A 13,228-nucleotide genomic window follows, 5' to 3' on the forward strand; every position below is an offset into this window, starting at 1 on the left:
GATGCATCCAGATTAGCCAGATGCAACACTGGTGCTCCCGTCACAGCCACCCCAGGAGGCAGACCATGGAGCAGAAGCTGCAGCACATTCCCCTGGGTAGGAGAAGAGGGGCTGCCCTGCTGGCACTGCAATCACTGGTGTCACAGGATGCCACCATGCTCCCCTTGTGCCCAGGGCCACCCCATCTCCCTTGCCTCCTCAACTGCACCCAGCCCAAGTGGGGGATGGCTGTCCCCACCAATTGGAATTAGTTCCCTGAGATGCTATATCAAATGCTTTAATAAAAGCCTGATATTTCATACCTCTTGTCTCTTCACCATCAATTTATTTAGCAATTTTACCCAAAAAAAAATGCTATGAAGATGGACTGGGTAGATTTATTCTGTGTGAGCTCCAAGCATATCTTTATTGCTCCCTGTTCCCTTGCCCTTGAGGTCCTCAGAAGCATTTTTCTCTTAATATTTGCTCTATTATGTTACCAGGGATGAAGCTCTGTTGATGGGCAGTAATTGCCTGAACTGCCCTGCCTTCCCGTGATGAAGATTGGTACCTTACCAGCAGCTGCCTCCCTGCTCTCCTGTCCTTCATCACAGCATTATTGACTAGGAAAGTTCATTAATGAGACTCCTAATGACTGCAGCCGTGCCAGCCCGGCCCACAATGCTAACCTCTTCCATGTTTTGCCTTGGTGGCTGCTTGTAGGAGGAGGCATTGCAGGATGTTTTTTGCATCTTTGGAGCCATGTGGGTGATTGAGCTATTTCTAAAACTCTGCTGACTCCCTTTGCCAGAGGATGCTGCTCCTGCCTGGGCTCTCATTCCCCTTGTTTTTGGGGACCAATTCCTCCATGCGGGCTGTGTTGGCCAGCCAGTGAAGGGGAGGTCTAGGTCAGCAGTGGTTGAGAGGTTTTGGGGGGTCTTGGGAGCATTCCTGAGGCTCCTCTGTCCTGGTGTTTGCTTTGCTGCCCACTGTCCCAGCACCAGCAGCCAAGAGCCGGGCTGGCATCGAGCCAGGCATGATGCTGGGATTAGGCACTGCCTCCTACAAATGAGCTGTTAATTATCATAATCTGGTAATTGAGAAAAATCTAATTATGCAAAGCTAATGGATTTAAAGCTGTGCTGGGGAGTACAGGCCAGGGGAGCACAGCTGGGCAGGGCCAGTGTCGCCAGCCCATGGCTACAGACACCGCCAGAGTCTTGCAGTGCCTTTTGCTGCACTCTTGAGGCTCTGTGGGTGCCCAGCAAGGGCCAAACATCTGCAGGAGAGAACCCAGTCCTCTTTCTCCCCTCCAGCCCCACTGGGCCTGGGAAACACCTCTTCCCTGTGCCTGAGCATCCTTACCTCTGATTTCCCCACCATCTCTCCTGGGAGGCTGGAGAACACAGCCTGCTGTCCTAGCTTGTGTGCCCTCCCTGGCCTCACAGAGAGAGCTCTGCTCTGTGCCTCTGCCCTGCTTCCACTGTCAGCAAACCAGGGTCTGCTGTGGGATCTGCTCAGACAGGTCCATGAGGGGCGAGGCCAGTAAGAGAAAGCAGCATCTTTTACTAGACCAGCTGAGATTGCTCAGAAAGGGACACAAGCTTTTGGGTACACAATTGCTTCTCAGCTCTCACAAGCAACTGTTTCTTTCAGCTTCGACGCTGGCCTCATAAAAGATTTTGCATCTTCCTGTGCACTGTGAAGGTGAGGGGTGCTGTGTGGTGCTGGCCCCTCCACCATGTCAGATGTCCTGGCCTCAAGGTAGCACCATACTAGAGAGCCTGGCATCATCCCTGCGGTGGCATGCAGGTGGTGCCAGCACCTGGCACTCCCCTGAGGGCTGTGCCACTGTTCCCATGCGCTCTGCCACCTCTCGCTCTTGCCTGTGCTCATGGCAGTCTGGGCCCTCTCAGCTTTTGGGGATCCCAGAGGAGGTGTTTGAGTCCAAGGGCGCAGGAGCTGTGGCAAGAGTGACACCCAACATCTTGACTCCTTGGCCAGCCTGACGAGCTGTGCTTCAGAGCTGTGCATCTGCAACACTGGTGCAGAGCTTGGGGTTCCCCCACATCCCCATGGCCAAAGACAGGTTGACCCCCAACATATGCCTGGCCAGGCATTTCTCCTGAGCCCAGGGCCATGCAGCTCTGCCCAGGTGGCATCTACATGTCCTGGCAGGGGAAAATGAGGAATTTGCCTGTCTCCCCCTTCCCTGAGGAGCCCGCACTAAGTGCACGGAGAGGGTGGAAGTGAGCAGGACTCCAAGTAATTGCCCACAACCCCGGGGGATAGCAGTAAGAGTGCCCTGAGCTTTCCAGGATGTTTCAGCCTCTGGCTCCAGTTCCTGCAGGATGTGGTGATCGCTAAGTACGTCTGTGATCTCGGCACTCAGCGAGCTTCCCGCTCGGGGCAGGGTGCGGGCGGCACCACCCCGCACCAGTCCCGCCCCGGCACTGCTGCACATCACTCGCCGCACAGCCCGGCCGCCCGGGGCTGGGACAGTCACCCACCCCTCGAACCTCGTCTGGCACCTCGGACTCAGCGGGGAGAGGCAGGCCGGCCGGCAGCATGTGGCTGGAGGAAGCGCAGAGGCCTCCCCCACGCACCTGGGGTCACCCCTGGCCCTCTGCAGCCCTTCCTGAGGGGGACTGCCCTGACAGGCATCCAGCACGCAATGTTCCAGCCCCACGGCAGCCCCCGTGCAGCCTGGAAGAGTTTGCCAGCCGTTCCACCCTCCACGGCATCCATCACATCTTCCGGCACCGGCGCTACACCGTCCGCAACTTACTGTGGCTGCTGGCCTTCCTGGGCTCGCTGGCCCTCCTTATTCATGCCTATGCCAAGTGTGTGGGCTTGTACTTCCAGTACCCCCACAGCACCCAGCTGGAGGAGGAGACGGAGCACAACAAGATCTTCCCCGCTGTCACGATCTGCAACCTCAACCCTGCCCGCTTCTCACAGCTCTCCAGCCACGACCTGTACTGGGCAGGGGAGATGCTGGGGCTCCTGGATAGTGCTGGCCGGCCCCTGGTGCCAGAAAGCCCTGAGAGGAGCAGGCTGGAGGCTCTGCTGGGGACACTGGCTGTGAGCAAGGAGGAGAAGAGCCGTCCATTCCACCTGGAGGAGTTTTATGAGCGTGTGGGCCACCAGCTGGACCTGGGGGAGATGCTTGTCTACTGCACATTCGCCAAGGAGGACTGCAACAGCAGCGATTTCCAGACAGTGAGTGGCCAGTGGTGGGGGCAGGGAGGGCTAGGCATGCCCCCCGGGCTGGCACCCAACAGCCTAGTGCACTGCTGTGGTGCTGATAAGGAGATCCTAGCCCCCAGTGAGCAGGAATCAGGGAAGGGGAAAGATGTCAGGCACCAGTTTTGGTGGGCTTGTAAGGCTCTGGGTTTGCTGGGGCTGGGCCAGAGCCCCATGCAGAGCTGGGGTGCACTAGGCTGAGCGGGGTGGGGGGGCTCTGGCAGTGCTTGTGCTGTGAAGCCAGGCTGAGAGGCACAGAGAAAGGGTGGGCTGGGGGGCCCAGCCTTGGGATTTGTACAGACTGGAGCAGCAGAGGCAGGCTGTGACCCGCAGCCTTGCACCACACTGCCTGGCAAGCCTGGCTCCTTACCTCTGCCACGGGCTCTAGCGGGGAGCCAGGCTCCTGAGGGCTTGCAGAGGGAGGGATGGTAAATCCGGGCCCGGAGGGTTTTGAAAGGGAACAAAGCATATCCCCTCCTGGCAGAACAGGTACCAGGAGATGGGTTGAATCCAGGCAGTAGTGTAAGTGAGCACAATCCTGCCCTTCCAGTCAGCATGGGGATGTGCTTGGGACATGGGCACAGGGAGGTGGCTGAGCCTCTGGTGTTATCAGAGCCAGAAGAAGTAAAAAGCTCATGGAAGTCCCACTGATGGACACCACACAAGTGCTCTTGGCACAGATGCTTGGCGCAGGTTTGTGGGATCTTGGTCGGGCCAAGGGTGAGGGAGAGCTACAGCCCTGGCCTAGAGCTCCGAGCCCTCCTGGGCTGGGGAGAGCTGACACACAGGGGGAGTAGCAGGCAGGACTGTGCAAGGCCAGTGCCCACCCCAAGAGTCCTTCCAGCCCTGCCATCCCACAGCCTGCTGGGCAGCCTTGGGGGCTGCAGCCTCTCCCGGCAGTGCATGAGTGCCTACTGCCACTGGCTCTCCCAGCTGGCAGCTGCTCCAGCTTGGCATATGCAGAGCTGTGAGCTGGGAGGGTCTCTAATCTAGCATGACGTCTCTGCTCATCACCCTAATGAGAACAAAGTGGGGCTGTCACACTGGGCCCTTCCACCAGGTGTCAGGCAGCTAGCGGGGGACACGGCCGTGTGCCAGGAGGGCAATGCTGGTGAGGGGGGACCTGCAGCCGCCTGTGTGAGCCAGCTCTTGCAGGGCCATGGCTGCTCTCACTGTCGGACTCCTGCCACTGTGCCACCCTCCACAGCCTTCCCACTGGCTGCAGAGGCTCCAGGGCCCAGCCGGGTGTGGCTGGGTCACCCCAGTGTGTCAGGCGAGCTTGGGTGGGATACAGGCAGGGCAGAGGCAATGCTCAAGTGGGAGCCATCCCTTCCCTTCTTTCCTTTTTGCTCCTGAGTCAACATCGGAGGATTACTGGGCTGTAAACAAGGGGATCAATGGTGCTGATGGGAACATTTCCTGGTAATAGCTCCGGCCTGTAAAACACAGTGCAGGGGGAGGAAGGGGAGGCTCTGCTCTCACAGCAGTTAACCCTTCTCACCCATGTGCTGGCTTCTTGGTGCCTCAGCTTGGACTCACTGTAGCTGGGCTGGATGGTGCTGTGCCTTGGGCAGGCACTCAGCCTTTGGGCACACAGCAAGGTAAACGCCTGTCAGAGGTGTGATGCCAAGCTGGCAATACTGGAGGAGGCATCCTGACCTCTATGACTGTAGGGTGGCTGGCCCCCGCTGTTTGGAGATGGCTGTGAAGAGGCAAGTGTCATCCCAAGGAAATGCTTCCAGCACTGCTGGGAAATGTGAAAGCCATTGTAGAAGGATGCCCAACTCTGCTCTGTGCATGGGAAAACAGGACTGCTACAGGCAAGAGGAGAGGTTCTAACAGCTGCCATAGCATCCCCTGGGTGCTTAGGAGAGCAGAGAGTGCCATCAGCCCCTCTTGGCAGCCCAGACTGTAGAGCTTTGGACAGGTGAAAAGGTTTCTTCAGGCTGGTTGTAGGGAAGGATGCCCAGGTAAAAGGTTTCTTTTCACATCCTCGAGCATCTGCCTGAGCACCTCTACTGTGGATCTCAGCTCTGCCTGCTCTTCTCACTACCACCCCTCTAGGAGCAATAGTACCCCAAGCGGCTCCAGGCTCAGGCACCAGCCCAATCTGAGCTCGCTGCCCTTCCCATGCCACAGCTTCCCAGCTCACTGCCAGCTACCCTGCTGCCCACCTCCATGCACAGGCAGCCCTGAACACAGTAAGTCCCTTTCACACAACCTGCTGTGCCATTGCCCCAGCATCCGTGCTTGTGTGTGCCCAGAAGGCACTCCCGCCTTGGCAGGACTACCCATCACTGGTGCTGCCCTAGGACACTGTCCCGCTGTCACACAGCCACACTGCTGAATGCCTCATGCTGTCTCTGCAGCCTGAGCGCAGCCTGAGCAGGACAGAGGGTGACGAGTGCCCGGCACTCGAGCGGATGCCTGCATCCCTCTGTGGACACAGGCTGGTCGTGGCGCCCTCCGCCTGCCCTGCTTGGGGCTGGCAGGTAAATGTCAGCCTATTTTTATCTGCTCCCCCATAGGGCGGCTGTTCCTTCCATCCAGATGAGCAGATGTGCCTCCATTTTCCATCCCACCGGGGAACAAGGTTAATCTCCCTGATTTCACTTCCTCGCTTCCTAGAGCTGCCCTCCCTGGGTCTGGGCAGTGGGGGATCAGGGACTAATCCTCCCGGAATGAGTCAGGCTGCGGTGGGCTCTCAGCATCACAGCACGGTGGCTCCCAAGGGCATCACCTGCTGGCGGTGACGGCCAGCTCCCCACTCCAGGATGGCAGGGGCTGCCTCCTTTCCGTGGCTCAGCCAGGCTCTGTGGGGCCAACCTGGTTGCAAAATGTGGAGAAGGCACTGGGGTGGGGCAGATATGTGCCATGGGATTTGCACAGCGCTGGTTTGTTGTGGGGCTGGGGACACAAGACCTAGAGGAAAACTCAGGCAGCACTGAACAGCATCAGTGCGATGTGCAGCCAGCAGAACAGGTAGTGGAGCTGCAGCTGAAACCCTCCTGGTGGGCACTGTCTGTGTAATTATACCTGGTTCCAGTGGTTTTCCCGGCCAGCACGGTGCAAGGCACCACCAAGGGGCTGGCGTGGTGGCCGCAGCCACGTGCTGAGTGATGGTGTGTGTAATAGCAGGGCTGGCAGGTAATAGCAGCCTTGGAGTCCATCAATAACTCCACTCTCTGACGGATGCTGCCCTCCCCACAATTAGTTACAGCAATGCTTGCCACTCTCCCCACTGCACTGGAAACATAGTGTTGGGGTTTTTGGCTGGACCAGGAGGCAGCTGTGCAGGTCATCCAGGTAGCCTCAGCTTCACTCCCACCTTCACGCATCACACAAGAGCAGATAGTTTAATATTCTATTAATAGTTTTACCCCCTGAAATTATTGATCAAAATTTACAGCCAGAGCTGCCAACTTCAGGAATCAATCTGGCATCCTGCAGAGTGGATTGGGGGCAGAAGGGAGGCAGAAGGGACAACTAGCCAGGCAGGGGGCATGGTGTGGGGCTGGGCATGGGGGCAGCACAGTGTGGGGCTGCCTGTGAACCCTGCTCACCTCCTGACTCTGCTAAACTGTCTCAGAATGACGTTCTCAGTGCTTCTTCTCTGTGAACAGCCCAAGCCCTTCCTTCCCAGCTGGCAGATGCCAGCAGGCCTTGGGCAGCCAGCGGGGATAGCAATGCTATCTCTGCCGCCCAGCCGCTGCCTGCCCGCTTGCACCAGCTGCCTGTGGGAGCACCTGTGCCCCAGCTCACCTCCGTGAATTATTTAAAGCTTCTCGGGGTGCTGCAGGAAGATAACATCAGAACTGGGGAAGAATGGGAAGCTGGAGACATTGGACAGCTGGTGGGGAGCAGCTCCTGCCCATGCTTAGGGTCTGTGACGCCCCTGGAAGCACCCCTCTGCAGCCAGGCTGGCTTTGGGGACAGGACTCAGCCCTCAAGAGCAATTGGCATGGGACTGCAACCCTGGAGCTGGGGAGGAGATATGACCAACACAGGAGGGGAGTGTGTTACCCCTCCCACAGCACCCAGGATTGTTCCCAAGGGTGCAGACAGGGATCCGAGGCAGACTGAGGTGTCAGGGCCAGCCAAGGTGCCCCAGTGTGGGGGCGGTGAGGGTGGAGGGACGCAGGTGGGTGGCCCCCGGCCCTCTCGAGGCTGATTGCAGATCCGCCTGGCAGGGGATGCGGAACCTGCCGAAATAGCGGATTTAATTATCTCCGTGGAGCAGCGGGAAACCAGCGAGCAGGGAGGGGTGGCGGGTACATGGTGCTGGGGCGTCGCAGCAGGGGAGCAGTGAGGGCTTGATCTAGCAAAGCTGTGCCCCACACAGCCTCCAGCCCCACAGCAGCTACTCAGCAGTCCCATGCCAAGAGCCCCTTCCCACTTCTCCTGTAGGAAGGAGGCAGCCCCATGCTGCAGAGCAGCCCCCTCTGCCAGCCCTCTCTGTCCCCACACAAGGCTGGGGACCCCCTGAGCCGTGCGCCCCCTGCAGCCCCCTCCTCAGCCCCAGCCCTGCTCAGTATGCTGCACGCTCCCTCTGGGCACTGGGCAGGAACTCTTCATTTCACACATCATTTCCTGCTGCTGCTGCAGAGCCACCTGCAGCCCCATCCCCGTCCCCCGCCGGCTGCCCCCATCCTCATCCCCTTGCCATCAGCCCCCCAGCTGGCCCTGGGACTGCTAGCTGCACACTGCTGTCCATGTGCCCTTGGCACTGCCCGTGGCCATCGCATGGCTGTCCCCTGAGAACCGTTCCTTTGTCACCACCTGCCGTCCCCGAACGCTCAGCACTAATCCTTGGCACGATGCCTCATCCCCCTGCACTGCTCCCTTATCACTGACTGCCATCCTTGTCCCCTTGGCTCCTCCAGCCTCTCTCTGCCCCCTTGGCCCTTCTCCTTTCCAAGGAGTGCTCCTAACTGCCAACCCAGCCAGACTCCCCCTGCCTGCTCTGCTTTGAGCCCCAGCCAGGAAAAACTCTGCTTTTCTCCCAGGAGATGGGCCCTGGCATCCCGGCCAGCCTGAACCTGGGGTGCTCCTTGCTGCACCAGCTGCTGCAGCACAGAAGGGTGCCTGGCCCCAGGGGTCCGCAGGTCTAGAAGAGTTAACAGGCAGGGGCTGGGAGGTGAGGGAGCAGCAGGAGCGACCAGGAGTGATCAATACGGTGTGCTGGAGCCACGCAAAAATAGCGGCTTGGAGCCATAAATCTCCCTCCCGTCACATGCGATGAGGATGAGCAGGGAGCTTATCTCCCAGCTGCGGTGCTGCCAGCCGCTGCTCCGACATGCTCCCCACCGCGCACTGCCGTGAGAGCACGGCGGTCTGGATGGGAGCTGCGGCCTCCCGCCCCGCCAGGCACCCCCCAGTCCTCGCAGGGTGAGTGGTGGGTCAGGGGTGGGGAGGCTGGCAGCTCCCAGGCGTGGGTACAGCCTGGTTGCATCCATGAGGACCACTTTTGTGGGAGCAGGCATGCAGATTCAGACAAGGGCTGGAGGCCAGGATGATAGACTGGCTCTGGGCAGACATCCTGAAACAGCTGAAGCCACTCTGGCTGCTCCTGCCAGCCACCTGAGATGAATCACCCGGGGCGAGTGAGTCACCTGCTGGCCCCCCTGGCCTTGGCCACACTGGCAGCAGAGCTTGGCAGCAGCACCCACTACGCTTCCTCACCCTCCCCTTGGCACAGCAGCAGGGCTGTTGCTGCTCCCCTTTCTGCAAGGGAAGAGCTGCAAGGAGATGTCCAAGGGCTTGTGGAAGAACAGGTGGCACAAGACACATGGCAGGGTTGTCAATAGTGAGTCCAGTGCCCTGTGTGTCCCTTCCCAAGACAGATGCCAGGTGACCCCCATCCAAGCAGCAAACGCTCCAGGCAGGCTCGGACTATAGGCATGTGGCAAGCAGCCTGCTACTGGCAACTGGCCGGGATCAATTTAATATGTCCAACCCAAGGAAATCCAGCTCATCCAGATCTGGAAAGCACCAGTGCCTGGAGCAGCAGGCAGGCAGGTGGGCAGGTAGGCTGAACCCACAACCTCATTCCATGACCCTGGCCAGGCTCCAGCTGCCCCAGTACGGTGTGGTCTGTCATTTATGGGAACTGTGGTGAGGCCAGGGCTGCTCTGTGCTGGCAGGCTACTGCCCAGAGTATCCCTCAGCTGAGCCAGCTGATGACCCTATGGCCAGAGAAGGGCAATATGCTGTCACTTGCACCGATGCATGTAGGCCCAGAGGCTCCTGCAGCCTCCTGCTGCAGGCAGCACTGGGCAGTGGTGCCCTGGCCAGGGGAGGACCAGCACTGGGTGCTGCCCAGACCCCAGCAGGAGACAGTCTTGGCTGCTGAGGGCTGGCAGCCATCCCCATCCTGCCTGAGAGCCTGGATTGGTGTGGTGCATCACTAGCCCAGTGTGACATCAGCCATGAGCTGAGGCCCTGAAGCAGGCAGGGGTGGATGCCAGGAGGTTCCTCACCAGGATCTCCCAACCAAGCTTACTGTGCAGTCAGCAGCTGAGCTGGCATTGATTTATTGATCCAGCATCCATAGGGGTGGCAGCTGGGAGGGGCTCAGGCTTTGATCAGCCTCCTGCAGAGGAGACAGGCATCAAAGGCTGCTGTGTGGGCAGCAGGGGCCTCCCTCTGGGACAACGGGGAAATACGGCTGTTGTCTTGGTGGGCATGGCCTGGGCTGGGGGCTTGGGTGCTCAGGTAGCCACAACTCACACCCACACCTTTTCTGGTGCTGCTGGGGAGGGGAAAGGGCTGGCAGGAGCCAGGGAACCCCTGGATGATGCTGAAGCCCAGGCAAGCAGAAGTGCCACAACAATGGGCTGACAGTTTCTCTCCCATGCTTGCTGGCAGTAGCGTATCTGCCATTCCCAGTAGAAGAAGCAGACCTGGCTTCAACTGCATTCTGGGGTACAACAGGCAGTGATGTAGGGCACTATGGGCCCCATGGCTGTGCCCAGCTCTGCCCTGAAGGTAGATGGGCAGGAGAGGTGAAGGGAGCAGGGCAGATGTTACTGCAGCTGCTGTGCAGGGGTGACAGGTGGGATAAACGATGCTGGGTTCTCCAGGGGCCAGTAAATTAGAATCAATAGGAAGCAGGAATAATTTATTTGTTTGACATTGCCTGTTAATTAACTGGGCTGATGAGTGTGATGGGGAGTGGCAGGAACCCTTCCACCTGTTCATTTGGTACCTTTCCACAAGGGCTGGGAATGGCATAAGGGAGTCTCATTTTCAGTAGCCCAGCATCCATCCCCACCCTCAGCAGTGGGGCAGGACAGGGGCAGGAGGGAACAGCATTCAAGAGCTCTTGGTGGTGGTCTGACCAACTGTGGCGGGATACAATGTGGGGAAAGGCTGAACATGGGGTGCTGCGTGGCCAGTAGGCCAGCAGTGCACATGGTCCCTGCATGGTCCCCCTTGCTCAGCATTTCCTCCAAGCCCAGGCACTGCTAGACCTTGGCTCCTGCACCTCCCTGGCTGCTGCAGCTCTGGTGGGGCCCATGTGTTTGTTCCTCCAGCCAGGGCTACCTCTGCAGGCTGCCTCTACTTCCTCCCACTCCTGCCCTGTCCCCAGCCCAGCTGGTGGCTGCACTGGCAGGGTCACTGGCTTGGCACTCATCCACGTGTTGTCCACACTCCCAGCACACATCCTTGGCTCTGCCTTGCCTGCATCCTGCCAGGCTCACAGGAATCCTTGGCAGCCTCGTCAGGAATGGCTGCAAGCACAACTGGCTGGCGATATGTGCCTAGGCAGTGCCCAGTGCCACCCCCACCAGGATGCAGGCACAGAGCTGTCCCCAGGTCCCCGCTGGCAGGGTGCTAGGCTGTCCCTGCTCTACAGGCCTGCCTCAGCCCCAGGCAGCACTGTCACCTCCTTCTGTTTTTTTTTAAAAGAATAACATTTCTGCTAAATACTTTAATCAGATTAGTAGCAGTGTGTCTGCAGTGCTGTTAAATCAATGCTCCCCAACACATCTAGGCGGCTAGAAATCAATTACTGTTTAAGCCGTGCCTTGGTCCCTGGCCTGCGATCAATATGGGAGATGTATTACTCTCCCAGAGACTTTCCCACTAAAAACCTTTCATTTGTATAACAGGAGCTCAGGCAAAGTGCTGGTGCCCTCCCTTCCCACCTGCCCCTCAAGGAGCAGGCAGCCCCATCCCATCTTCATTCTGGGAGGCTGCTGGGGCCAGCTGGCTTGGAGACTGTATGACACAGGATTAGGACAATCCCTGCTCCAGGAGATGTGCAACACTGGGCCAGCAAAAGTGTGCAAGACCAGGTCCTGCACATGATGGGGTGGCAGGTCAGATCCACAGGCAGGGTTGCCTGGTGCCCTTGAGGTCTCCTGAGCCCTGTTCCAGTGTGGCTGAATCCTCTGCCAGCTCCAATGCCCACTGCCTTGGCTTCTGCCCACCACTGCATCCCAACCAGGGCACTGCCAGACCCACGTCTCCCACAAGGAGGGTACGACCCCTACCCTATATGCCCTTGCCTGAGAGCTTTGCCCCTTTGTAGACACCTCTCAAATGGCTTTTTCCCCCCTCCTCCATCTTTGTCCCATAATTTGGAGAGTTATTTCCATTATTCATGATAAGGATCTTTAATTAGCTGTGAATATTAATGACTTACTCTGTAATTAATCATGCTTTGCATGCTGGAGGGGGCAGCTCCTAGCACCACCTTGGCTAAGTATGGGTGGCTCCAGCAGTGGCAGCAGCCCCAGGGTCTCATCCCATCTCAGGTCAGCACCCCCACCCATCCCATGGGAGAACTGGCGCTCCATAACCATGCCGACAGCTTACCATTTGGGCATTCAGCCTCACATCCCCAGGCCAGGGCTGAAGGGTGCTGTGAGGCACGCTGAGGGGCTGCTCTCACCCTTCTCCCTGACCAGCCCTTGCTTCAAGATTCACGACCTGGGCTGTGCTGGGATCATATCTCCTTGCCCAGCTCTGCGGGTGCCTGTGAGGAATGAAAAGTGGCTTTCGGTGCATCACCTGCACTTCTGCCCCATGCAGTGCGCTCTGGCAGGCCCCAGGCTGAGTCCTGCTGGGGCTGCTGGGCCAAGGCCCTGCGGGGCAGGTCTGCATTGGCCAAATCCACCTCACCCCTACACAGCTGCAGGGGCCCTGCCTGAAGCAGACAGTCGTCATCCTTCTTGCAGCTCCCTGCCCTCTCTGCCTACCTGTCTGCACATTACCTCTCAGCTTCTGCTCTCAGGGAATTTATGCAGTCCCAAATCTTGCCGGGTCACCCCAAGTTTGGTTCTAGCATTGTCTGCACTGAGGAGAAACTGAGGCACCAGGGCTGGTAGTGCAGGGATCACAGCCCGTCCCCATCCTGACATGGCAGGGATGTCCCAGGTGCCAGGTGGGAGTGCCAGGGTCGGATGTCCCACATGCATGGGTGACGGATGGCGAGCGGAGGCACCCGCTGGCCACTGGAGGCTTCTGCCTGCCTGTGCTGAGCGCTCCCACGAGGGCAGAGTTTGCTTAAACAGAGACAGATTTAACTATTTCCATTACAGCTAAATGATGAGCCCCATAAACTTTATGGCTCCATGCGCATGAGAGCGGCTCTAATGGCCTTCACCATCTGGAGGAGATGGCTCCGTGGGGGACCTGCGCCCGCTGCCCGCCCACAGCCAGGGCCTGTGTGCAGAACCAGAACCGCACCGGCACCAGTGCTGGCATGGGGCTGGTACCCCATGATACCACCAGCTCTCTGTGGGGCTGCCTGTGTTTGACCCCGATGTCATCCTGCTGTGGAGCACATGAGCAGTACCTGCAGGTGGCCCAGTTAGTCCTAGGGTGGCCCTGCAGCCCTGCTCGCACCCACACTGCAGTGGGGTGAGGGGAGAGCACTCCTGGGTGCCTTTTCCTCCCATCCTCTGCTGCACAACTCTGCAGGAGCAGGCTGGGAGCAGGTACTCACTGTGGTCCTGCCTGCACTTTCAAATGCTTCTGGCATGCTCCCTGCCAC

General features: G+C 58.8%; 1 protein-coding gene across 1 annotated transcript in view; it reads left to right on the plus strand.

The window, feature by feature from the left end:
* Positions 1-2,883: 2,883 nt before the first annotated feature.
* ASIC4 (acid sensing ion channel subunit family member 4) overlaps positions 2,884-13,228 on the plus strand; it is a 62,107-nt gene continuing 51,762 nt past the window's right edge. Inside the window, exon 1 of the mRNA XM_068195609.1 lies at positions 2,884-3,201. Coding sequence (XP_068051710.1) covers positions 2,974-3,201 — 228 coding nt within the window. The 5' untranslated portion in view covers positions 2,884-2,973. The remainder of the gene's footprint in view (positions 3,202-13,228) is intronic.

This window comes from Anomalospiza imberbis, chromosome 7 (assembly GCF_031753505.1).
Source record: "Anomalospiza imberbis isolate Cuckoo-Finch-1a 21T00152 chromosome 7, ASM3175350v1, whole genome shotgun sequence".
Taxonomy (NCBI): Eukaryota; Metazoa; Chordata; class Aves; order Passeriformes; family Viduidae; genus Anomalospiza; species Anomalospiza imberbis.